The 25,188-nt window shown below is 23.2% G+C and overlaps 6 protein-coding genes across 6 annotated transcripts; 4 read left to right on the top strand and 2 right to left on the bottom strand. All coding sequences in view use genetic code 6, as the record gives it.

The window, feature by feature from the left end:
* Nucleotides 1–2,231: 2,231 nt before the first annotated feature.
* TTHERM_00532100 (transmembrane protein, putative) lies at nt 2,232–4,847 on the top strand (the record flags this gene model as incomplete). The annotated part of the gene is made up of 1 exon (XM_001024333.1): nt 2,232–4,847. The coding sequence occupies one exon, from the start codon at nt 2,232–2,234 to the stop codon at nt 4,845–4,847; it is 2,616 nt and encodes an 871-aa protein (XP_001024333.1).
* A 2,876-nt stretch (nt 4,848–7,723) lies between these two features.
* On the top strand, nt 7,724–13,087 carry TTHERM_00532110 (hypothetical protein; the record flags this gene model as incomplete). The annotated part of the gene is made up of 1 exon (XM_001024334.1): nt 7,724–13,087. The coding sequence occupies one exon, from the start codon at nt 7,724–7,726 to the stop codon at nt 13,085–13,087; it is 5,364 nt and encodes a 1,787-aa protein (XP_001024334.1).
* Nucleotides 13,088–14,061: 974 nt separating this feature from the next.
* TTHERM_00532120 (transmembrane protein, putative) lies at nt 14,062–16,476 on the bottom strand (the record flags this gene model as incomplete). The annotated part of the gene is made up of 3 exons (XM_001024335.2): nt 14,062–15,479; nt 15,533–15,995; nt 16,105–16,476. 3 exons carry the CDS (start codon nt 16,474–16,476, stop codon nt 14,062–14,064), a joined length of 2,253 nt encoding a protein of 750 aa, XP_001024335.2.
* Nucleotides 16,477–17,084: 608 nt separating this feature from the next.
* Nucleotides 17,085–19,136, bottom strand: TTHERM_000532139 (MATE domain protein; the record flags this gene model as incomplete). The annotated part of the gene is made up of 2 exons (XM_012800088.1): nt 17,085–18,448; nt 18,860–19,136. The coding sequence occupies 2 exons, from the start codon at nt 19,134–19,136 to the stop codon at nt 17,085–17,087; spliced, it is 1,641 nt and encodes a 546-aa protein (XP_012655542.1).
* Nucleotides 19,137–20,639: 1,503 nt separating this feature from the next.
* TTHERM_00532140 (transmembrane protein, putative) lies at nt 20,640–22,409 on the top strand (the record flags this gene model as incomplete). The annotated part of the gene is made up of 1 exon (XM_001024337.2): nt 20,640–22,409. One exon carries the CDS (start codon nt 20,640–20,642, stop codon nt 22,407–22,409), a length of 1,770 nt encoding a protein of 589 aa, XP_001024337.2.
* Nucleotides 22,410–24,166: 1,757 nt separating this feature from the next.
* TTHERM_00532150 (hypothetical protein) lies at nt 24,167–25,078 on the top strand (the record flags this gene model as incomplete). Its single annotated transcript, XM_001024338.1, has 1 exon — nt 24,167–25,078. One exon carries the CDS (start codon nt 24,167–24,169, stop codon nt 25,076–25,078), a length of 912 nt encoding a protein of 303 aa, XP_001024338.1.
* Between the last annotated feature and the right edge of the window lie 110 nt (nt 25,079–25,188).

The following is a 25,188-nucleotide window of genomic DNA, read 5'->3' on the forward strand; positions in this document are numbered from 1 at the left end:
ACAAAAAAAAGTGTTAGCTAATACAAATACTTTTAATAAATTGATTTTTATTTATTTTTATCTTAATTTAAGTTAGTTCTTTATAATACAAACATTTCAAATTCTTAAAATATATTATTTTAGTTAATAATTTACTTAATAATTAAATAAAATTGTATCTTACATGAGTAATTGTTTGAAATAATTTTTGTATTATATTAAAAATTCAAAATTATAATTATTATTTTATGAAATAACTTAGAATAAAATCATTTGTAAAAATAAATTGGTTTTTTTTAATTTAAATTATAATATAAATTTAGATTTTAATTAAAATTATTATCTCAATTCAAATTTTAATTTAAGAAATTATTATTTGATGAATATTTTTTTTTGTATTATTTGAATAAATTAACTTAATTTAGTCAATTCTTTATTTTGAATTAAACTATTTTATGTATGATTTATCCTTCAAATTCATTAATTATTATGATTTTTTAGATTTTATTGATGCTAACAAAAAACCATTTTTAACTTGAATATAATTTATATTTTTTTTTTACTAAAATGAAAAAAACATATTCTTAAATTACAAAATTTTGAATTTAACTACTAAATTTGATAATGAAAAAGTTAAAAAATTATTATTTAAATAAAGACTTTATATTTTAGACTTTATTTTAAAAAGTTATAATGTAATTATAAAAGAATATTTACAAACATGAATTTTCAGAATTTTACATCTTTTTGTTTGGTAGGAGAAGTTTCAAAGCTAATTATTTTGATATTAATTGAGTAAGAAAGATAAGTAATAAATATTTGATTTCATATTTTTAAAGCTTAAAGAACACTATTTTATCAAAGTAAGTAAGTTATTTATTTTATTATTAATTTGAAATAAAATAATTTTAAATATATTGTTTTTGATAAATATGTTTTATTTTGAAATTAAAGGCCATCTTGTAGTTTTTCATTTACTTAAGTAAGTATTAGTTAGGTTTTGAAAAAAATTTGATTGCTTGAATCAAAAATTAATTTTCTATTCTGAATAATTAGAAAATATGATTAAAAATATTCAATTAACATCATTAGAGAAAGGTTGAAAAATTAATGAAACATACACTATCATTAAGTTTTCATTATTAAGCTAATAATGCAAGTAATTCATAATAGTTTCTTTGATGAAAGAGCAAATATTAAAATTATACATTTAGTGACAGTGAATTTTAATGAATTTAATATAAATTTACTGGTGTTTTATTATATTAATAATACAAAAATAAATTATTTGTTGGGTAATTGTAAAAAAAAATGATTCAGTGCTGAGTTATTTCTATTTTGTAGATTAAATTAGTAAAATTTTGCTTATTGTAAACATTAGCCTAGACAAATAATTTAGTTTGCAAAATGAAAATTGTAAAAATTATGATTTTTGTTAATTACTGAACGAACTATTAATTTTAGTGGTAATAGTTATGGTAATTACTAAATTTTTATGTTTGATGAAAGAAATAACTCTAAAAATTTTCTTTTAATCGCAAATAAAATAATATAGCTAACTTTTTTTAATAAATTTATTTTCAAATTCTACTCACTGTAAATAAAGCTTAATATCCATGCTAAAAGTAATTTATTTGTTAATCAAATATATAAAATATCTAGGAGAATATTTTATTTACTTTTTTAAATTGTCCAGCGCAGATTAGATCTATCATTCAATTTAAACAGATTTTCCTTCTAAAAAAGGAATTAACTCTCTTTAGCGATCTCTCTACCAAATTAGTTATTAAATTTTATTATGGAAGATAAAAACAAAGGCAATGATTTATAGTTTATTCAACCTGATATTTTTAAAGAGTTTGGATAAATTATCTTAGCAATAATCATGCAAATCATGTCATTAAAATTTATTCTTTGAAGGCAAAATCATTATATTTATTAATTAAATCTAACCATTTGATTAAATATATAATAATTTACTTATTTAGAAAATATTCTGAAAGGAAAGAATTAGATTGAGAGAAAGAAAGAGAGGCAGAGGAAATAATCTCGCTAATTAAAATCACACAATTAATTAAAAGCAGAACTCATTCATCATAATTATAAAAACATAAATTGATCACTTATAAAAATATTGCTATTAAAAAAGATTTTGCTTTGCCAGTAAATCGAGATTCAATACAAAAAAAAAAATATAATTGATTATAAAGGTAAAGTTAATTAAAAAAAATTTTTAGATAGAAGTTTTAGAAATGCAAGCCAAAAAAAATTACGATAAAGAATTAGAGTTTGATCAACCTTAAAGAGACTCTTCATCACCTGAAACTTAAGCAAAAAGAGTTTCATGGATAGTAGCTTTGATTATAATTATAATTTCAGTTTTTATAGCTATAATTTGCTCAGCAATATACAACCAACAACCAGCACTACCAATAGAATATGATTATGTCATAAGCAACTGGTAGACTTCCCCAATCTACGCTATTACACCAAGTGCTTCTGGTTGTACTGAGTATTTTACTGCTTACTAATTCCCAGGTACAGTTGATGGTTGTGATTGCACAAGTTCTCCAAGTGTCAAATACAGTAACAATATTTTTGCTTCTCAGTGTTCTTAAGAGTAATTAAGTAATGGTTGTAAGTCTGTAAATAGTACCCCTCAAACGACCTTTACTTAATGGCAGCTTTAAAGTTAAATCCTCTAATTATGCGTAACTCGTATAAAAGGTTTCAACTACATGCAATCTGATTGTTCAGTAGTTGGATACTAAAGATGTGGAGTCGCCTAAGGAGATACTACAAATCCCAATATGTTCTGCCTACCAGCTAGTGCTTAATGCCCAATCAACTCAATAATTTACGGAGCTACTGCACCTGATACATCTTACGTCTCTATAATTAATGTTGGAACATAGAAGATCTTCACTTCCAGTTCAGTTGTCAACAGCTAGCCACTAGCATTTTCTCATATATCAAGAGGTAACGGAGAATGTAAAGACTTTTAAAACTATCACTATATAGACCCAAATATGAATGAGTATCAATTAATGCGCGGAAAAAGCAATACTTGCACATCCAGCTAGACTGACCCTCGTTTCTAATAGCTCTTCTAAATCACAGAATCTACATACTTCAGCGCAAATAGTTATGATGTAAGTAACTTACCATAATACCCTCTCTCTCAAAACATGCAATATTATTTCCTAACTAGAAGTTATATTCCTTGGTAATAGCTTGGAAACTGTCGTTATACTCATATGCCTTACTTTATAAACTTAAAATCTAATTTAGACACCATTAGCAACCTATGGATAGGATGCATAATCGTTAATTGGTTTGTTGCAATCTTATATGGTGGTCTAGCTAGCGCTTTAAGACTAAAATTAACTTGGAAAATAAAAAATTGGTATATTATACCTACTATCATATTATTATTGATCTAGACAATCATGACAGTTTTAACTTTTGCATATGCAGTTTACAATAATAACAAAATCTCAAGTATGAATAATGCTTAATGCTCAGACGTACAAACAAATAACATGATTTCTTCTTTTAGCAGTAGCTTTAATACAAGCGTTCTCACATACCAAATTGTACTTCTTGTTTTTGTTTTGGTGCTAAACATATTTACAATTTTCTTCATGAAAACAATCTTCATAATTATAAGAAACTCTTCAGGCAAAGAAGTCATCCTTCCCTAATAGTAGACTACCTCTAAAGTAAATTTCAAAGAATCTAGTAATAGAAATAAGAAAAAGGTTGATTACCATGAAAATGATCAAGATCATAATTTATTAGAAGATAGAGGATAAGTTGCTGGAGGCTTCGACAACACATACTAACCTAACAGTAATGCAGATGCAAATACATTATAGTATTAGCATGTAGATGGTGCAAGTGATGTTGTGTCGAATATGAATAGTAATAATATAAATGCTAATGCAAATACAATAAATTAAGAAACCATCAACGTTCCTTTAGTAGTTAAAGTAAATGATAATCTTGAAGGAAATAAGCAAAAAGGAGTCCTTAAAAAAGGAGCAAATTAACCACCTGGTTAGAACTTGCAAATAATTTAACCAAATAATAACTAAAATGGAGGCATCAATATTAAGGTGACTAAATTTGATAATGATAATAACTAAACTTATTAAACTAAAGATTAAGAGTTAGAAAACCTATACCAATAAATAACTAATACTGATTTATCTGGTAATAAAAGAAATGATAATAATAACAGCAACAATTATAATAATAATTCATAAAATAAACAAGGAGGAGGAAAAATGACATTGGACGTACAAGGCAATAATATGAATAAAAATAATAGCAACAATAATATTAATAGCAGGAATAATTTAGATATGCAGTTGAATATTTTATCTGGAAATAATGTAGACAAATATTAAAATAATGAATCCCATTTTATTCCTGAACCTGTCAAATCCCAGCAACCTTCAGCAGCTTAAATTGCTTACTAAGAATCTTAAGACTAGTAAGCAATAAAAAGTTTTGCGAATATGGAAGGATTAATGGATAAAGAAGATTGGGAATTCGAAATCGATGATTATGTCAAAAAACACAGAGAAAACTAGCAATCTCATAACCGTATAGGTGGTGGATATGAGATTGGTAAACCAAGAGAAAAGTATCTAGGCCATAAATTCAAAAAATCACATACAAGAAGATTCCAACAACAAAGCTCTATGGAGTTTGATTAAGATATAGGAAAGAAAACCCAATAAAATCTTTTAGGCTCACAGGTTACAATTAATTAAATGACCACTAACTAGATAAATAACTAAGAAATAGTAGAAAATTTAGATGATTATGATTCATAATCTAATAACTAAAAATTACCATGATCCAATTTTTTTCTTCTCTTTTTATTGAAAATAATCTAGAAAATTGATTTAATTGTTTAATTAATTAATTAAATAAACAAATACAACATATTATAAATTATACTTAAAAATAATTTTTCATAAATAAACTAATTTGATAGTAGTGTATTTACATTAATTTTATTCATTTTTCGCTAAAATAATTATTGTTTCTAAAATAGATTATTTTTAAATTTAAAATTGTCTTATATAAATTTATTAAAATGATATATTGAAATCTGTAAATTTTTATATTTTGATAAATATCATTCATAGTAAAAATAAAATATTAATACATTTGATTTAAATTAAAAAAAAAAATTTCATAAATTTTATTAGATTTTATTTAAGTAATTTTAAATCAGAAAGTTTTTTTTATAAATTTTCTATTTACATTTAAATATTAATATTTTTAAAAATAATATTTCTTCACATGAACTACAAATTGAATTCTTTATTATGAAAAGCCATTTTAATTTTATTATTTCCCAAAAATGTTTGTTTAAATTTAGATATTCATTAACTTACAAAAAATTCTTTAAAGTTTTCCTATATTAATTAGTGTAACACATTTATTTTATAATAATTAAAGAGTTGATTATAATCAATCAAAGAATCTTTATAAAGTTTAAGATAATACTAAAAATTGGTTTGAATAATCACCTACTAGTAATTATGTATACTAGTTCACTTAAACATATTATTTCTAAATTCATTTTGAAAAATAAAATAAAAAGAAAAAAATATTTAAAAACTAATTTTTGCTAAATAAATAAAATGAAAATTAAGTGCTTGATATTACTTTTTAAACTATAGTGTGAACTATAAATCTTGATATAATCAAATTTCTTGGGATAATATCTTTAAATAGTAAACAATTACTATAACACTTTGACTATTCAAATAGTAAATTATTTAGTTACAATCCTTTGAATTTTTATTACTAGTAGCAAAAAAGCAATCAATACATTTTTAAACTTTAAAAATATTAAATCATATTAAAAGAGCAAGTTTATTGTACTTCGAATTTCTATTTGCTTAAAAGTAAATTAAATTTATTTCCTGATACAAAAAATATAAACATTTGCAAAAAGAAACGGTGGTAGAAATAATTTAAATGAAAAAATAATATTTAAGATATTAGTAAAACGTATATTTTAAAGATTAGAATTTAGAACCTAAAAAAAAATGTAATCACCTTTTTTTAATAGAATAATTCAAATAATATAGCAGCATGTGAAGTTGATTCAGTACATTTATATATCATAAATTTATCAAGTAAAAATTGTTCATAATATTTTATGTAACAAGAAAAATTTTTCTAATCAAAAAGAAGATGATTAAATTATAAAAAAAGAGAAAAAAGAGAAAAGTTTATATTAATAGTATTTTTGCTGTTAATGGCTAAATTTTGTAAAATAAAATGCTAATCAAGAGCTGTTTGCAATAATTGCAAAGTAAAAATAAATTTTACTGGACATTTTACATGAAATTATTATTGTCTTAAATGAAAAATAAATTTAATCTAGAAATGATAAAAAAGAAAAAAAGTAAATATATAAGTAATTTACAGTTTTACAAATCAAATTATTATTTGGCTAGTATCTGAAATAAATATTCTTTTTCTCTATAAACATGATTACATATTAATATTCTACTTCAATATTTAGCTCATTGCGTCTAAGGTAAAGGCATTGAAAAATTAAAAAAAAAAAATTATTTAGAAAAACAAAGTAAATTTTAATCTATTTTAACTTAAACACTTAATTATTCAGAATAGTTTCTTTTAAAAAAGAAGGTAAGATATTCATATAAAAATATATAAATTTTAATAGTAATTTAATGGCATAAGATTATAAAATGACTAAGTTATTGTGAAATTAAATTTATACTTTAAAATATAAAATTTACATTTTTACTCATAAAAATATAATTTTTTTGTTGTTAAAGATGAATTTATAAATTTTATAAAAACCAATTATTTTGAAATTCTTTTATAAAGATAAATTAATTAAAAAAATTATCTTTTTTGGTTTTCCTTTACTGCCAATTTATTATGAACTTGATAGTAATTTAGATAAAATAAATCTAGAAGTGATAAAAAATGAGAGTATTTAAAGAAACTTTTATATAAAAAATAACTGATTTTTATAAAAAGTATTTTTACATTGATTTGGTAGCTACACTTTGAAAAGTGTGGTATAAATATCCTAGGAAATTTTAAGATAAATTTATTTTATTAAATATTTATAGCAACTAAATTTTAATTAAATTATGAATGATTGAATGAATGAACTTATTAATCAAATTATTTATCAGTCTTTTCTCCTTAGTTGATTTGCAAAAAGATTTTGAAGATTGTATGTAATATTTTTCAACCAATTCAAAACATATTTTTTTTATTGAAGATCTTCTTAACTATTTATGTTTTTTATATTCAAAAAGTGTTTCATCACATTTTCTCTAAATCAAGTTGCTTTTGATTTCAAAATTTACAAATTAATGTAAGCACAAAAATTTTTTACTTAGGGAAAATCATCTAATCTTAGATTATTAACAAAAATAGGTAACCCAGGCATATATGAATACAAAAATAAATTAATAGTTTATTTTTTTTATTTATTTATCTTTGTTAATTTATTTTTGTTTGTTTGTTTGTTTGTTTCTTTATTTGAGAATGCAATTTGAATTTTAATACTCTTTTTTTTGAGATATTTATTTTCTTAGTAATATTAATATTAAATAATTTCTTTAAAAATTTTTGTAAGAATAAAGAAACAAAAAATATTTAGTGATAGGAGCGAACAAAAAATTTATATTTTATATTAAAAACAAGAAAAAATATAGTTGTAATTGACATGATTTAATCAAGTCAAGTTAGTTAATTTGGCTACTCAATAGCATAAGCAGGAGGTACGGGTCAGCATGGGTTAACTCAAGGCGATGATAGCTAGTCAAACACAAACATAGGAGGTAATCCTTTATCCAACAGTGGAGGAGGTACCACAAATAATTTAGCTAATTCTTATAGGACACCTAACCTTTCTCTTAATCCTTCATCATCTGAATAGTACCCTTACAATACTAGTATTTTAGGATAAAATCAAAATTCTAATAATATGCAAAGAAATTATAAAAATGTACCATAGCCTATTCCTATCAGCGGAGATCTAATATAGGACGATTAAAATGCTATAAGAAATAATATAAATTCATAGAGAATTGCCTTTAAATCAGACTCTCATATAAATCCTTATTCTTCAACTAAAATTAATTAAGGTAGTTATGTTACATAGAATCCATCTGTAGCACCATAGCAGTAGGCATTTTTATAAAGCAGTGGAGGAGCAGAACAAATTTAACCAGGATTAAAAACATCTTTAAGCAATATACCAGGAAGCTAAAGGGAAATCCTACAAACAAATTCATCATTAAACCTCAGCAATGAGCTTGACAATAACACCAAATTAAAAATTTGTTCTTATTCATTTATCCCAAACAATGATTAGCAAGAAAAGGTTTTACATATTAAAGGAGGTATTATGGTTGACGAAAAAGTTATTTTGACTGAAAATAACGAAGACTACTTAGTGCATTAAAACTTTTCTTAGTACATAGATTGCCAACTTATTTAAAAATTATCAATTAATTGTGGTGATGGAGTTTAGCCTATTGATATAATAGAGATTCCAATTAAAAAAAAAGAAGGTGAAACATAATTTTCCGATTTAGTGAATCAATTTAAGAAGGGAAATGCAAATTCTTATGAAATAGCTTAAAGCCTTGAGTAGTATTAATATCTTGTAAATAGCTAGATGCTCCATAACAATAGTAGTTAATACCAATAAAATTTATTAAATAACTCAAATAAAAGCGAAAATATTGATTGCAGTCATTTATAAAGTTAAAGTTTTGCTAATTAGTAATCTAATTCTTCCTAGATCAAATAAGAATATGGAGGAAATCAAAAATCTAATACTGGTCTAATTACATTGCAAAAATAGCATAGTTAGAATTACTCTCCTTTTCAAGTGTAGAATGGTGCTTAAATGATAGGTCAAGGTTTTAGCTAAAAGCAAAACAATTCTTTCAGTAATCCAGCTACTAGTGAAATTTATTAGTAGCAATTAAGCTAATAAAAAGAAGAAAATAATTCATTAAACCCTATTGTTGGGAAAAAAAATAACTAGAACCAGTAACAATAATAGTATTAAAATTAAACTAAAATTGAATTAGGTACTGAATTGAATAGAAGCAACTCAGGAGGTAATAAATCAAAGCAATTATAGCAGTAAAATCTTTCTGATGGAGCAATAAATCAAGAATAATCTGAAAGCAATTTTAGTGATTAAGATTTAGAAAAGTTACAAAGAGAATCTATAAACAATATTTTACTGAGACACAAATCAGATTACTTTTCATATGTGGTAGTTTTTAAAAGCTAAAGCGAAGGTTTGGAATCTCAACAACAACAAAACAACTAAAATTATATTGGATAAACTAGAAACTAATAATTCAAAGAGGACAAAATGGTTATCGGGCATGCCAAAAAGTTTTTGAATTTGTTAAGCCAAGATGATGATTTGCTTTTAGCGGGTAAAATGATTCGCGAAAAAAAATTGTGTATATTTTTAACAAAGCTGAATAAAGAAAATTACTTTGAGTACTTAAAATAGCGTATAAATACTGAATTATAAAATAGCAGTGGTTTTTCATAATAATTTCCATTTACTTGCATAAGTAGCCTAGACCATGTATTTAAACCAACTGTTTCTTATGTAAATATTAAAAATTCTACTAAATCTAATTCTCAAGCTGCTGATGAAAAAAGTTAAAATCCTGAAAATCATTTGAATTCTTCAACTTCTTCTTCAACTATTCAATAGCAACTATAGCAGCAGCAATAACAACAATAATAATTATAATCATAGCAGTCAAATTTAAATAAAGGTTAGCATAGAGAATAGCTAGTCAATAGCAGCAGATGTCCGTTTGCGAATTAATTTGAAAATAAAATAGAAGTCAAAACATATAAGTAAATGGATGTGATAACATTAGATAATTTTTTATTCAAAGTCGATATAGATGTAATAGAAGAATAAACTGCATATTTTAAAATAATAATATTTAAATACATAATTACTGATTCGCATATATAAGAGTTAGAGAATAATAGAGGAACATCAATTAATAAATAAACTACTTCTTTAAATCAAAGTGGTGGAGGAACTCCCTTTTAGCGTAGACCAAATAAAAGACCATCATTGAAATAATAACAAACTTTCAGTGAAACAGCTAAACTTAGTAGAGATAAAAGCGTTTCAATGGGGGATGATAAATAAAGAAGTCAAACATTTATGAATAACTCTACTTCGAGCTTAAAGAATATTCCTCATACAGCTTCCTCTACTCAAGATGTCTTTAATCCTAAGAATATGTAATATGAAACAAACTCAGAAAAGTTTATTATTAAATTTTATCCATAATAAAGTTAAAATTTATCTAAAAATATTTCTGAAAACTATTAAGCAAGTAATAAAGCTTCTGGGGAGTCATCTACTAGAAACAAATCAAGCAAAACGAACTTAAATAAAGAATAAATTACATTTAATGACCAAGTTTAATTAGCTTAACAAGATGTATAGTAGCAGAATTAAAACTAAGATTTAATTGATGAAGATTATCTTGAGAGACAATTTAAATATTACAATCCAACTTTCGATAACAATTAAGCAGAAAATTTTGGTGAATAATAAAATAATCTGTAATTTAATGGCTAAAATAGCATACAAGAATTTTAATAGCACAGTCAATAGGGATTTAACATGTTTGGAAAGGAATAAAATTCCTAATAAGAATTATAACCAAATAATATTAAAATCTAAATCAAATAAAATCAAGGGTAATAACCTGCTCAATTTTAAATATAAGGACCGTAATAAAATTAGTCAAACTAAATTTAAAAGCAATAAATGCAGTAATAGATTTTGAAGATAGAAATACCTAAGCTAAATCAAAGCTCAGAACCAGTTACTTAAAATGATAAAAAGACAGAAAATGAGAGTAATATTTTTAAATTAGTTAGACCTAATCCTCTTAATAATTCTCAGCCAATAATACCCTAAGAAGAGTAAGTTTAAAATGAAAAAGGTAAAAAAAAGCCATAGCAGAGAGCAAGTAAAAAAAAGTAAGATGACGATGCTGAGGAACAGTAGAACACTCCAGCAGCTAAAACAAAAAGAATTAAAAAAGATACAAGTGCAAGTGAAGAAAATAAAAAGGATTAAGTAGATGCATAAAATAAAGAAAAGAAGCAAACAAAAAGAACTAAAAAGCAAAAAGAATCTGATAAATAAGACAAATAAGAGAGCGAAGGAGATAAAGGTGACGATCTCTAGTTAAATAAAAAGTAAAATGATATAGTTAGTTTGAAGAATATTACTATGTCTTAAGAGTAGCTTGAATAATAACATTCAAGCTAATTTGATTCTTAAAAAATGGTTAACAATCTATCTTAAGCAAATATATAAGCTTATTAAGCTCCATAGTAGCAACAGCCTTAATAAAAATAAATATCCTAACATCCTTACAATTAATAAGCTTAAATTTAACAATAGCCAGGATATAATATAAGCTAATAGAGCATTTAAATGGCTTAGTAACAAAATATATAATAATAAAAATAACCATTTAGTTATCAATTGAATCAATAGTAAAACCAAACGTATCAACAATATTAACAATAAAATGTATAATAATAGAACCCAAATCATTTATAGATGTATTATAATTAAAATGGTTAATAAATACCATAACAATAAATGCAACAAGGTTAATATATAAACATAAATGGGTAATTATACTAATAAAATTATATGTAATCTCCTCATTTAAATTATTCACCTTAACTTACTAATTCACCTTATTTGCAGAGTTAAAAAATACCAAACTACTCTCCTTCTCCAAATCTTATAGCTTAAAATACATCTTAATCTGCTCCAAATTTACCTCCTTTAGATCTTAATTCAACTAACAATATTAACACTATGTATTAATAGTATAAATAATTTTAGAATTTCTCAAATTAGCCAAGCTAATAAAAGTAGTAAAATCCATTTTAAATTCCTCAAGCTAAATCATAACCAGTAGTAACACCACATGTATAATCTTAAGAAGTAATTTAAACGCCAGTACCTACAGTAAATGAGTAGCAAAAGTAGGAATCTTCTAAAATCTAAGTTGAAAACTAAAATTAAATTCAAGAAGAATAATAACAGGATTCTAAGTAAAAAAAGGGCAAAAAAAGAGAGCCAAAATAAAAAAAATAGCCAGCAAACAAATCGCCTTCAAAAAATAGTTAGGAAGATGACTTAAATGATAACTACTAAGAAGAAGACTTAAAAAAATAGCAGGCACCACAAAAGTAGAAAAGAATTGCAAAAAACAAAAAAAATGAAGTCTAGTAATCTGTAGCAGACGAAAAAGAAAAAGAAGAAAAACCAGTAAAAAAATAATATTAAAGAAAATCGAAGGCAGCTCAAAACAAACCTGAGTAAGAGGATGTAAAAGAATAAAATAATTCTCTTAATGTTAAATAAAGCCTTAATTAACAGGATAATAATTTGTAAATAAATTAAGATGAAGACGCTTAAAATTAATAAAAACCCAAGTAAGTGGATTAACCTTTACCTCCTAAAATTCCAAATAGCAGCGCTGTTCCAAACCACCCTATTCATGACTCACCTTACTAACAACAACAACAACATCAACAATAATAATAATAAATTTACTATTAGTAACCTTAGTATTATCCATATTAGCACACCCACGATAATTACTATGATCAAGAATATTATAACACCCACAATTACTAATACTCTCAATATTAGAATCCTGAGATTTCTCATCATAACAATTAACAGCACTAACTTTAATAATAAGGACATACTTAAAACTAATAATACCAATATATGAATAATGACTATTTCAATTAACAAAATTATAATTACTATTATCAACAAAATGAGCTTCACCACAATATTAACTCCTAACAATCTTAAAATGAAATTAATAATGCCTCTAATCTGTCAAATCAAGTAGAACAAAGCTAAAATGAGGGGAAAAATACAAAAAAGGCCAAAAATACCCAACCAAAGCAAAAAGCAGCTTCTTCAAAAGGGACAACAAAAAATGGAAACTCTTAAAAAACTGAATAAAAATGAAATCGTTAAAATTTAAAAAAAATGAGTAAAAAATTTTTAGAAAACCTTTCTAGTAATTACTGAAATTTAACTGTTGATTTATTAACAAATTTAATATCTTTATATAAAATGAGCTTTAATAATTCAGTTTATGCATGATTTTTTAGCATTATTTTTAAAAACTAGTTTAATTAAATAAAAATGCTTTTTGCCTATTAAAAATAAATAAATAGTAATTTATGAAACATTTAAGTCTAAAATTTATTTGTTAACCTATTTTATAATATTAAATAAAATCTTATTATATGTAAGTCAAATTCATTTATTATTTTGTGTATAATTAATAAATAATTTTTGCTTCAATTTATATTATTTTAAATGTTTTTGCAATTTTATTCTTGTTTATTTTCAATTTCTAGAACAAAATTTTTTTTAATTTACTTTATTTAACATTTTAAACACATTAAATTAAAAATGAAAAATTATTAAATAATTACTTTATTTATTATTAAAAAAACATTGAAACTGTATTAAAAAATATAAAGTTAGATCCATCAATAGAAAAATGGTAATTCATTATTTAAACCCTATTGAAATAACTTTAAATTATAAGTTAATCTTAAAATAGCATAACCTTTAAAGCAGAAAAATAAAATAAAATAGCTATTTGTCAAATAAGATTGATATAAATTTTTAATTATAATTTTTTAATATTTTTTAAAAAATGAATGAGATAAGGTTAATATGAAACTTTAATATAAAACTCATTCTAGTTAAATATAAATATTTATTTATTGAATATTTTTTAAAAATATTAATTATTGTAATTACTTATAATTATAACATATTTTTTTAATTTTGGATGCCATACAAAAAATTGTAGTTAAATTTAAAGTAATATAATTTTATTAAGAATACAATTTTGTATTAATTTTTGAAGAATTAAGATATCTATAAACTTACTTCAATTTTTAATATTTTAAATATATACAGTTTCACTAATAAAAAGAGTTATCTTCCTCTAATTGGATTAAATCATTTTCAACATGGCAATTATTATTATTGGAATTTTATGGATTTTCTTCATTTGGGCTATTTTAAAATTAATTTTAAATTTGTTCTTATTTTTTGCTGTAATGGTTTACAAATTGAGGATGATGCTCTTACAACTATTGGTTAACAAATATTTATTATTCTTAATCCTATTGCTTTTATACAGATATTTTAGAGCTGCGATTGCTCTTTTCTTATTCTAGTTTTGAATGGTTTTGACAAGAGTTATCTTAATTTTCACCATAAGATTAATTACTAGCTTTTTTAACGACTTCACTTAAAGAGTCTTAAACTTTCCTTTCTGAATTTTACATTTCTATGCCGTCATCATTTTTCTTTTTCTAAATTTAAGTGTATTCGTTTGGCTTGGGCAAAGAAAAAAACTCATCAAATAATGTCAATTTTTTTTATTTCATCAAAAAATTCTCTCTTATCAGATTCATGAAATCAATATCTGCAGACCAAAAGCAGAAACAAATAATAATATGAAAGAATATTCCATAAAAAGATAAGCTATCTCTCATAGTTGCAAATTGTTAAGATGTAATGTCATCAGTACACTTTCTAACTATTATATCTTGGCCTAACTCTCTACATGTTACCATTTTATATAAAATGATGTAATCTAAAATACAAAGACTGAATGCTAAAGGATACTTAAGTATACTATAGATGATTAAAAACCATTTACTCTTTTTGATAGGATAAGGTTCTTCTGGAGGTTTTCTTGCAACTATATACATAATGTAAACTACATCCACAATTTAAAATATACAGAGCACTGATGAAGTTACTGATATTGAAATTGAAATTTTTTCTATCTAGCTTATAGAATTTCCTAGATGCTAAACATCGTCTAAAAAACTTTTGCATGAACTTGAAAATTTGATGTAATTTCTGTAAAAAAGTTCATAAAATACTTTTTACTATGGTAAAAAAAATTTAGGATACTAAGCATTAATCATGTTTTATAATAGCTAAGTATAATTATATAAATTTTTTTTTTGAATGAGAAAACCAACTGGTATGTATCTCGTATCTACTTTGCATTTGAATGACTGCAACTGATTAATCAAAGGATTATAGAGTATATTTTCATCTGAAAGACGCCATTTTTATTAACCATTTGAATTGACTATGCAAGGCCCATCACTTTCATATAAATTAATCTCACTTATAGGCATTGTTGAGTTCTATTTTCTAGAAATTAGTACTGTGTAGCCATTTTACATATTAAATTATTCTTCGTAAACATATTTTACTTCATTAACTTAACTTGTAGGAACAATATGAAAACTTCTAATTGGGCATTTTTCACCATTATTTATACAAAAAGAATAACTTTTATCTTTTTCAATACCTTTTTTTTTTTTATAAATTATTTAATCTTAGCCTTTAAAAAGAAAATATTACCTTTACAAAGAATCTATCCCTGGCTACATTTTCCTTTGTTATTTAAATTAGAACTAAAAAAGTTTCTATCTTTGCTTCTTGTCACGCATAAGTTTATTTCTGTATTAAGACCTCCAAGCAAAAAGTCTATATCCATACTATCTACTGAATTGATGTCTTAAAAAAATTTGGTTTTATCAAGAGATTTAGCATTTGAGCAACTTCTACCTAAAATTTTGTAACTCAAAATAGGATCAAAATCTGATAAATTAACATCTGTATATTCCGATTATGTCACTAATTATAAAATATTATTTTTTTATTATTCTAATCTTCTCCTTCTCCTTATCCTTGCTCTAGCTCTTCTATCATAATCGCTGTCTAATGAATTAAATATACTTTATTCCTCATGAAGTCCTTATCCTTTAATCAAGCTAAAAATTGTAAATTAATTTTTATCTGAGCATTTTTCGCAAAAGCATCCCTATTTTTAGTTTAAATACAGTTAGTTAATTAATTAATTAATTAATGAATAAGTAAGTAGTCAAATAATTCATTTATAATTTATCTAAAATAAAAAAAACATCTTGTACAATTTTAGAGCCATAAAATTTATATTAAAATAAATTAGATGAATATTATTTGTCTTCACATGGCACACCATCTTACTTTTCATAAATATCTACGATAAAATTGTTAGCCCAATTTTAATAGATATCATCAAAAATAGACAATGCATCCTCTACTTTAACCATCAAATAAATTGCAGATATTAATATTCCTAATACAAATACTATTAAATAGCTTGCATAAGAGATCTTTTTTATTTTATTTTAAAGTTCTAATCTTATTTCTTTGTTTTCTCTTTTGATGGTTGATTCGGGAGAACTTAATTCTTGATGTTATGAGACTTGTTCTGGTATTTAAATGTCATTTTATGATTTGTTTTTATCATGATCAATCATTTTAGAGAATTTTATTAGTTATTATTTTGTATAATTAGAATAATAATTGAATAAATATTAATTTTCAAATCATACGAATTCTATTAAAATAGTAAATATCAGTATAAATTCTTTAATTATGAAATTATAATGTGTAAACAACAAAGCAATACAGCAAAAATTAAAAAACAGTATATTTAGTTTTAAAAAATACAATTTTTTACTTGAGCTATTTACAATATTTATTTAAAATATCTTTACTCTATTTAATGTAATGAGCTTAATGAATGATATAAATATTTTTAGTATTCTTTATTGTGCTTCTTTGTTTTTTAATTTTTTCAAAACTATTTGAAGTAGTTATTAAAATAAGTTAAACATTTTATTTTAAATAGTTATTAAAATACCAACACGACGGATACTATATTTATTGTATTTATGTAAGTTATTTTATACTCTCACTTCAAAAAATTTTTTTCTTATAAAACTTAAGATAAATCGGAAATATTTTATTTAAAAGATGAGCTGAGTTGTTTTAAAAATTTTCAGAAAGTCATATCAAAAATAAAAAATATTATATACATACACATTTATATTGAAAATGATGCTTATTTTTTCTATTAAAAAATTCATTTCGTTAAGAGTTAAGAACCTGAATTATACTAGGCATTATCATATGATGGAGGGGAATAATTCTACTCTTATAAGAGTTTAGTTTCTTCATGTTAATAATTATTATTTGAATCGTGTATCTGTTTATTGTTGTCAAAATCAATTAGAGGTAATTCAAATTCTTTATCCAAATCTACTCCAATATCTTTTAGGAAATCATCCCAATCTTTACGCAAGAAAAACATAATTTAAAAAATACAAACTATCACATTTGAGGTAAGATACGAAATCCATATTCCTTGCAATCTCAGTGAAGTAAAGATACCCAGGATATATACTAAAGGGATACCAATAAAGTAGAAACCTACTAAATAGAATGTCAAATTTTATTTTAGCTAGCTACAACCTTTCATTATTCCAGTAAACATAAATTAATGGCTCTCAACGTAGATTATAAAAAATATATAAAGGTTAAAAATTATATCAAATTAGACAACTTCGTTTTCATCAGAAATAGAAAGGAATTACTTTAAAGGCACAGATAGCCAGTAGCCAAAAGCCATTTAAATTAAAAAATAGATATTACAAGCTATAACTCCCATTAATGAAGCTGTTTATGCTTTCTTCTTAGCATTTTCTCCTATAGATTAGCCGACAAAGCTAGTGACAGATACAGAAGTTCCTAAAGGTATAGCAAAGAGAAGAGGTCTCAAATTGAGGAATGAAAAATGTGCATTCAGTGCTGATTTATCATTTAGGTTTGAGACAAATACTGTTAAAATTTCCATATATAAGTAATGGAGGTAAAGAGCAAGACCTCCTGAGAAATTGAATTTAAAATAATCCCACCATTTAGTCCACATTTAAATTGAAGGTGAAATCCAACTCCTCAAGTCAAGCTTAGATATGAACACATAAAGCAATATAACACCTACAAATTCGCCAATATTTTTTGCAAATGCTAATCCTACTAACCCATACTTATCAATAAGAGTGTCGGCTAAAAATATATTAACAAAAGTTATAACTAATTTTATGTAAAAAGGTAGTCCAAAGTGATTTTAGCCACATAGGTAAATCCTTCCAACGTCATATATTCCTTATAAGAGAACACTAACAGCACTCCATTAAACAAATAACTTAGCATTTTAGTATACTTCTTATTCTAGATGCTATCCAAAAATCATCATTATCCAATCAATTAAGTAGATAGCAATTAAAAGAAAAATAAAAAGAGGAAATTAAAATAGCAGACCTCTTTGAAAGTGGATACCAACTGCATAAGGATCTTTCGCTCCATGAGCTTAAGAAATTAAGGCAATCAAATTATTATTGAAAGCAAACATCACATGATAGCCAAACAAATTAAGAAACGTAGTACCTAATTAGAATAAAAAGAATTTAGTAATCATGTAAAAGATTATTTTCAAAAAAATAAATATATGTTAAAAACTCATTCATTATGATAGTTATATCTGATTGTTGCTTTATAAACTTTTGTTTGCATATGTGTTTATTTAGAATTTTTAAAAACCATTACTATATTGTCACTCTTTATTTATTCTGATTATTATATTATTTACTAATTATTTTAAAATTATTTCTAATTTTAGTAAACTACTTTTAATATGCAATTATGGATCGATAAATTGGAACTTAGATCTTTGATATTATATTCATGCTTATAAAATTTTATTTATTTGTCGAATTTTTATATAAAACTACTTAGCTATCAAAGATAAATACTTAAACTTATAAAAAAATTAATGGCTAAATGGAAGTAAAATAGTACCTACGGCAAAAGCACTGATGAGAACCGGATTCTTAGTTGATGTTACATAATAGACATTTACAAAATTCTATAAAAAAATTGCTACTATTGTTAAAATTGGTGAAATGGAACAGTATATTAGCTAACAAGTTCCTTTAACTAAAATATCTAGTTTTAAATCTGCCTTGAAACTGTGATACTTTGATTCCAAAGTCAAATTAGGAATTTCTTAGTTTTTATTATCTATAAAATGGAATCTAACTGTAAGTTCATTATGCTCAATAGCTTAGATTTCCATTGTTGCCTTAAGCAAGCCTTGCTGTCTATTTTCAAGATGTCCTTTATTAATATCTGAGAGCTATTTGCTAAATAGATATATATTTATTTTATATTTAATGAACTAAATAATATTGCGCTATTTTAATTAATTTGTTTCAATAATAATAAATAATAAAGAATTATTTGATAAATTGACTTTTATATTTTGTTTTACTTAATAATAGAATCAAACAAATAAATCCAAAAATTATTCATTTGTTAAAACAAATAATAAAATATCTAATAACTCTTGAATTATATTTTAAAATTTAAAGCAAATTGCATCTCATTAAATTTAATATTACATTATTCACTATCTGTTTGTCCTACTTTATAAATTGTGAGTGATTTTGATGAATAATTTATTTATTTTTCTTGTTATAAAACCAAGTATTATTTTTTTATTTATTACCAATTTTAAAATACTGGTGAAAATTAATAATTTTTTAGAATAAAGTTATGATAATTCCAAATACTTTTTATGGTTAGAGCTAATTACGTTTTTTTAATTTAACAATTTTCGAACATAATTTGTAACATAAAATTGTTAGGATAAAAAAAAGATTGAAAATTATTATTAAACAGAACTCATTTATTTTTTCAAGCAAATTATAAAGTTTGCATATTTAAAAATGATAAAATTCAAATGTATTCAATTATAAATATTATTGATACATTATTTACTTATTCTTAACTTAAAAATTAATTTATTTTTTCACAAAGATAAACAAACCTATTTTCTTATATTTTTAAAAAAAGTAAATTTTTTTGTATTTAATTATTACCATATTTTTTCAATATCATATTTAAGATGTTAAAATAAATTTATTTTTATGATAATTTATTATTGATTATTTTAAAAAATACTTTCAAATATTATCTAATTTTTAAGTTTTACAAAAAAGGTGGTAACGTTAAAAATAATATTCATACTTCTTAATTATAAATTTATATTAAAAAAGTAAAGAATAAAAAAATCTTTGGTGAAGATAAGCGTTTACATCAAAGTATCTTTTGAGCTTTTTATTTGTTTATCTAAAAATTAGATTTTATTTAATTTAATAAGTATTTTATAATATAAATATAATCTCTATTCAATACAATAAATTATAGATTACATAATTGTATTTTTCATAATCATTATTTTATAAAGAATTTTTTCTATTATTTAAAACTTTCTAATAATTTGTGGCGTTTTATGATAACTTCATCATGCTAACTTAATTTTTTTTGAAACGTAATTTTGTCTCTTGAGAATATGATAAGAAATAATTCATAAACAAGCAATATTATTACTGCTTTATTAATGTTTATTTTTAATGAAACAACTTAGAAAATAGATTATGAATTAAAAAAAACAAATGAACAAGGGAATTAAGTTTATTTAAAAATTAAAGCTAACTCAAAATTATCAAACAAATTTTAATTAACAAAATATAAAATCAAAAAAGTTACTAGCAAAAAAAAGTAAATATAAATAAATATGTAAAAATTTGATATATTTGGTTCTCCGTTTGTGTTAGAAATGGGGATTGGAAAAGCTAGCATGAAAACTAATTTAGGAGGTATTTTATCTTTATTAGTTTTAGCAACTGCATTAGCATATTTCGTCTATCTAAACTACATGTATGGCACAGGAAATATATAACCTAAAGTAACATCTTTGTAATAAAAAATCACGAAGAATTCATATATACCTCTTAAATCAAATTTAATATCGTTCGATATCTTAAACTAAGAAACTGATGAATTTCTGATGATGCAATAAAAATTACTAAATTTAGATTTAATATCCTATACTGCTACTCTTTAGTAGACTGATGGAAACGGAAAGAGGATAACTCCAGATATTAACATTCCTGTAAGATTTTGTTCAGAATTGACAGACGATACAGATGTCGAATAAGAAGCTTAGTGCTTGGATTTTTCAGCCCTAACTGATGATGAGGCATAATTTATTACTTACGCTGGAAAAGGGTTTGATACTAGAATTTACATTGAGCTTAATTCTCTTTGTACTGGAGTTATCCAAACATGCCTTGATTCAGCTATTTATGAGTAATATATTTTTAGTGATGATGTAGAATTTATAATCAATATTAAAGAGTAATAATTTAATTCAAATAAATAATCCTTAGAAACTAATATAGTAAAACTTGCTTGGGATTTAGATTCAAGTTTATTAACAACTTCAAAGATCAGTCTTCAGGTATCTGAAATATCTTTACAAAAAGGATTTTTTTTATCACCAACTTAAAATTATACCCATCTTTCTGATGCAGTCTACATAGATTCTTATAAAACAAGAGGTAGTAATAGCAACATAGGCTAAAATGTAATATCTAGGTTCTTTATTTCTGTAGATTCAATTTAAACACATTAAATAATTTAGTTTCCTCAATACCCAGAAATTTTAGCTTAGTTTATGAGTGTACTTAATGTTTTATTACTCTTAAAAGTGTTAGGAGTCATTTTTGCATAGGTTGAGATTAATTAGTTTTTTGTTAATCAAAAAATGAAAAAATACTATAGCTAAACAGCTTTGAAATTGATAAGATAGCAGGAAGAAGAGAAAAGTGACAAAACTCAACAAGGATTTTTATCTAATTAATCTAATGTTAAAGTATAAAAGCTAACTAAAGATGAAATTTTAAAATAACTAAAACAATTGGAAGAAAAAGATATTAACTAAGAATTAGCAAAACAATTAAGTGTTTCATATCCAGAAAGAATCATTAGAACATTAAAAGGAGAGTAAAAACAAGATTACATGAAGAAAAAAAGAAGCAACAAAGATTTATATGAGACATTGTTTTACTAAGCAACTTAATCTAAAGATGTATTTGAATTATAGTCAGAGTTATTATAAATCAAAAAAATCTTAGCGATTGTCTTAACTCCATACTAATATGCAGCAATTAAATGTTGTGGCACATCTTTAAGTGATTAAATACCTTTTTTGTTAGATAGAATGAACAACAACGACTCAAAAAAGATATAAATTTAACCAGAATAATTATAGAAAGAATAAATCGAATTAGAATCCTAAACGGCTCTTTTATCTTCATAGCACTATAATCATATTGAATTAATCGATAAAGTAGACTATGATGATTAATTCTTTTAAACATAATTAGATAAATTCTTATCAGAAGCTGAGAAAGGATTTTCTAACTTGGATGAACATGAAAAAAAAGTGAATGAGCGTTTATTAGATTGTTTAAATAAGACTTATGGTTTTACAAGTAAATGATTGTAAATTAATTTTTGTTATTTTAGTTTTTGATGTATGATTTTTTTTTATTTTTGAAGAAGTTAATCAATTAATTGTCTTTTTAATAAATTAAATAATCCTGTTAATTATAGTTAATTCAAATTTTATAGTTTTTTCCCCTTAACTATTTGATCAAATTGATAGATCATTCTTTGTTACACTTATAAATTTCCTATAATGAAATTACTTTTATGATTTTATTTGCATAGAATTATACATTAATATTAGTATCTTGAAGTTCAAAAAATATTAATCAACTTCCTCAAGTGATGAACATTTACTATCAACTGTTACAATTTATCCATTTATTTTTTATTTTATCAATTAAATTTCGTAATCAAGATAATTCCACCAGTAATATAAGATTGAGGATTCTATTACTTCTAATTTTTAAAACAAAAATAGACAAAAAATTTTTTTTAATTAAATAAATAAACAGCTGGGTTTAAATAAAAGAAATTCATTAAATGAAGCTGTTAATAAATTATTTTTATTCGCAAGGAAAAATACTTAGAATATGTTCAATCCATGTTGAATAATTAAGTTAACTTTAAAGAAAATACAATTTTATTTTATTTTCTTTTGCAAATACTTAAAATAAAGCATTTTATCTTGCAAAATGCTAAGAAAATAAATGAAAAAAAAAAAAAATCTTAATAATCAAGTTATATTTGAAATAAATAAATGATAGATATTAAATAAATACATAATATTAAGCAAAACATACATAAAGAAAAAGTTATTTAACAAATAAATAAATATTTTTATGATATAAATATAAAACAAATTTAGTTAACTACAAAGAAAAGAAAATTAGAATTGTATTTTCTTTTGCAAATACTTAAAATAGAGCATTTTATTTATCATGCAAAATACTAAGAAAATAAATGAAAAAAAAAAACATCTAAATAATCAAGTTATGTTTCAAATAAATAAATGATAGATATTAAATAAATACATAATATAAAAATAATCAAGCAAAACATAAAGACAATGAAATTTAACAAATAAAAAAATAAATTATATGATATGAAATATAAAACAAATTAGTAATGTATTTTCATATTTATGATTAATGCTTAAAGTATTGATTTATTTATTTTATATAAAAGATAAAAATTTTTTAAATATTTTCTTAGTAAATATTTTGATTAAGATATAAATAGTTTTAACTTCCAAATATTTTCATTATTAAAATCTTCTAATCTATTATTATTTTAAATTTTTGTTTTCTTTTTATTATTATTCTTATAATATTATCATGTTTATTCTTGCTTATTTGTATATTTTAATATATATTTTATAAATTTTAAAGCTATATTATAAAATTGAGTAATTCTTTTGTTTAATTTTTAATTAAGCTTATGATTTCTTTTATTTAATCTAGGAAGTATTCTATTAGTTATATTTTTTTACTGCAATATTTAAACTATAGCTCAAGCTTTTCTAGAAATTTATCACAAGCCAAGCCTTAAAAATTTAGGCCTACTTACATACCTACTTATATGTAAAAAAATTAATCTAGAAAAATTGTATCTATTTTTATTTAATAAAAACATACAAGGTAACAACAGATAAAGAAAATACTACTATACTCATAAAATCTAAAATCTTTTTTTCTATACCTCTAATTTAGAAACCTTGAGATTATATAATCATATTAAAAACTTTTGAAAAAATAGCTATTCATAATAATTTTTAATCAACAATTTAAATTAAATCTTAGTAATAATAAAATGAATAAGGCACCTACTAATTCGACTGCTAAGCAACCAAATAATACAACTTAAAATAAAACTGTGGTAAATACAGCTAAGAGTTCTACTGTTACAAAAGCCCCTGTAAATACTACAGCATCAAAGAGCGTTTCTTCTACTTAACCTAAACCTGTTAATAACACTGCTAAAACTTCAAATATAAAACCTACATCAACTAATTCCACTAAAGTATCTTCAACAAGCACTGCAAAGAGCAGTTCTTCCAAGCCTGATGCTAAATTAACTACAAACAAAACATCTACTACCACCTAATAAAAAAAGCCAGATTAAAAGCCTGATGCTCAATAAGTAAAAGAGGTTAAGCAAGAACCAATAGTTAAAAAGATGAATGTAGAACATATCAAATTGCAATAATTATTTAACAAAATAGAAGAATATAGAGACAAGAATAGATCATTATTAATAATTGACAAACTATAGGCAAATGATTCATTTACATTCTTTAAGTATAAAGGGTATATAGCCGATGTCTCTGAATACTTAATTAAGGAATAAACAAATACATAGAATAGAGAAAAAAGTGTTGAAACTGCTAGAAAATAAGTAGTCTATTCTTTGAAAGCTGGTGGAACATTAGTTTTCTTTGTGGATTCTATGCTAGTTGATCTTCCAAATTTCTTTAAAGAAGCCCAATTCTTCTCTCCTAGCTAATTATTTGTACCCGAAGAAGTCCAAAAAGATACATATTATGTTTAAAAACTCTTAAAAGAAGAAGAAAATGTTGATGGTTTTGGTAACAAAGGTGGTTACTATCCTAAAAAAGAATTTGCTGCTACAATTTTATCAAAAACAAGTGATATGGAACCAGATGAGTTAATCAAAAAGCTAAATATGCCTGCAGATTTATTCGACTGCATTATAATAAGTTGATTTAAAATTAAATTTAATAGTTAGATTTGCAATCATTTATGATAAAATTTATTAATAATGTATTTGATGTATTAACTATAAAAGATAAATAAATTCATCAAAAACATAAT

Source organism: Tetrahymena thermophila, assembly GCF_000189635.1.
Source record: "Tetrahymena thermophila SB210 genomic scaffold scf_8254385, whole genome shotgun sequence".
Classification (NCBI taxonomy): Eukaryota; Ciliophora; class Oligohymenophorea; order Hymenostomatida; family Tetrahymenidae; genus Tetrahymena; species Tetrahymena thermophila.